The 2,696-nt window shown below is 40.5% G+C and overlaps 1 protein-coding gene across 1 annotated transcript; it reads right to left on the reverse strand.

The window, feature by feature from the left end:
• Positions 1–199: 199 nt before the first annotated feature.
• Positions 200–1,456, reverse strand: SARC_09683 (hypothetical protein; the record flags this gene model as incomplete). Its single annotated transcript, XM_014296300.1, has 1 exon — positions 200–1,456. The coding sequence occupies exon 1, from the start codon at positions 1,175–1,177 to the stop codon at positions 200–202; it is 978 nt and encodes a 325-aa protein (XP_014151775.1). The 5' UTR covers positions 1,178–1,456.
• Between the last annotated feature and the right edge of the window lie 1,240 nt (positions 1,457–2,696).

Here is a 2,696-nt window from a genome sequence, read left to right on the forward strand (position 1 = left end):
TATATCATGAGAGATTTTTTCTGTCAGATTATAATTCATATATCCATTTTCTTTCATATGCAGTTAGATGTGATGACGAACACTTCAATGATACGTCATTGATATGAATAATTAGACGCTACAAAAACATACTCACACAAACATACCCACGTGTATGATACTACTATCGCTCGCCACCATGATTTTCTCCGTAGTTCGACTAATATACTAATAAGCAAGGTATGATCGACATACCTGGCATCCCAGTGAACGCTGTATTGCCCATCATCATATGTTGAGGATACATAGCATTGAGAGTCTGGTGGTGCCCCGCCTGTGGACCCATCGATGTCATTTGTTGATGGAACGATTGCGGTGGGAATCCAGTACCAGCCGCATGTGCATTGCTCAGAGCCATGTTTGCCTGCGCAGTAGCCATCGCGTTGTGGTGATTCATATTTATATTCATAGAGGCCGTATTCTTAGGCAGTTGGGTTGCGTTTGTACTACTTACATTTCCCTTTCCGTCCAGCTGCTGTTGTTGCTGCTGTTGTTGTATTTGCTGTTGTTGTTGTTGTTGTTGTTGTTGTTGTTGTTGTTGTTGTTGTTGTTGTTGTTGTTGTTGGTGTTGCACAAACCTTTGCTGTTGTTGTTGCTGCTGTAAGAATTGTAATGACTGCTGTGTCTGCGCCTGCGTGACAGCCTGAGCGTGTACCTGAGAGTGTAAACTCAAATTCGGCTGTGCTTGTGCAGTAGCACCTATACTCCCTAAACTCACATTCATCTGCTGTTGTGTGTGTGGCTGTTGTTGTTGTGGTTGCATCTGTGTGTCTAATTGCTGTGTGTGCTGTTGTTGTGTCATGGCATTCTGATGCTGTGCCTGTGACAGAACCATCGCCGCGGCATCCAAATTCAGCACAAACGGTGGGTCCATAGTGATTTTATTCGCTGCAAGTAGTGCTGCTATATCAGCTGCACTGGGGTTTCCATGTGTGTCCAAGTGCATGCTATTCACAGGATCGCTTTGCATCGTATTCAAGTCGTATTGTGCACCACCAATACTGTTGATATCGTAGTTTTTTCCACCGTAAAGAGTGCTAGTATCAGCCCCGAGGTCCTTATTGCCGTCTATAGTTTGTGTCGCGTGTGTTGTGGTGGTGTAATCACTCGTGTAGTTGCTGCGTGTATTGCTGCTCATAATATCTCGAAACTTGGTGCTCGACGTTAATTATAGTCGTGTTAGTCTGTGTGGTACTGTTGCGTAAAATAAGAAACCCACTGGAGTGACACAGTGAGTGCACGTCAGGTGTGTGATAAAAGTGTGATATTTAAAACGAGGTCAAAGTGATCGTGGCCAAACTTGAGGGGTTTTCCACCCTTCCGTTGTGTCCAACCATGTAGTGCTAAAGAAGCAATTCATCAAGATACAACAGTATATCTCCAAGATTCAACGACGATCACAAACCATGGAAACGCACTTGCACTGACAAGCCGAAACCGACTCAACTGGTTCTACAGTTTATGTATGAATGTACGTGGACACGCACGTGAATATCCTATACATACTACAAGCCGCTCTAATCTCTAGGGTAGATTAAAGTAAATAAATAAATAAATTATAGTGTCGCGCATTTGGTGTACGACTCTCTGGAGTCTGAAGAGAAGAGATTTTTTATTGAAAAACCCCCAAAACAAATACAATGTTAGATTAAATTTTCAAATAGTTTTTTTTTACAAAAACAAAGCAAAATATATATAGTTCTGCTTTTTTTCGTGCTTTTATGAAAACGTTTCTTTATTTATTTATTTCAAGATAATTCTCTTAGCCGAGCTGTTGGCCTGTTGCTGACTCTTGCTGATGACTATTGACTTGTGCTATCTTTTTCTTTTTTTATAGAATAGTTGGGAGTGTCTTGCAATTGACTCTCGCTGCCTGTCCGTGCGAAGCTGCGAAGGTGAATACTCCCGTTCGCAGGGCCCAGGGGATGGTTTCTTTATGGGAGGGTTTGTGTGGACAGGCTCATCAGCAGGCATAAACGTGATACATTTGGTGGTGATGATTGATGAGAAATTGAGAACTGATGAAGTGATGATATAAATACATAATGTTCTTTTTTTTATAAATAGAATTATTATCTGATAAAATATATTTAAAGAGGGAGAATGATGATATGAATGATATGATATATGTCAATACTAAAATAGATTGTATTTAGTTCTTGCACACAAGTTGCAACTTAGAGCCATCATCGTTTGCTGATCATATCAGCTCAAGAGTTGTAAGAGAACGAATTGCTCGGTCGTTCTGTATTTGAAGAACCTGGTCTCCTCTTTCTAATGAGAGGACATAATGTGATATATATATATATATAAAAGACTAGGCTGAGAAGTTCTTCTTCGGCAGCCTCATAAGTACTTTCAGCTATTCATGGCTAGTCCCTCTGGTTCTGCATGTTGTGCTAGAAGCAAAGTCAACAATAAATACTTATATCCCTCGTTATGTCGTTTAATGCGAAGATAGAGCCTGCGAATTCTGGCATACAGTAGTCGTTTCATTACTGGCCAATCGCATCCAGCATTTCTTCATCTGATATCATCATGGTACACAAACTGCAAACTGATATATTCTTGTCAGACTTTCAATCATTGTACTGTTATTTCGTATGGCGTTTGTGATTTACACCCAGTAGATAATAATCGTGGTTCAATGAGCTTAG

Source organism: Sphaeroforma arctica, assembly GCF_001186125.1.
Source record: "Sphaeroforma arctica JP610 unplaced genomic scaffold supercont1.1016, whole genome shotgun sequence".
Classification (NCBI taxonomy): Eukaryota; class Ichthyosporea; order Ichthyophonida; genus Sphaeroforma; species Sphaeroforma arctica.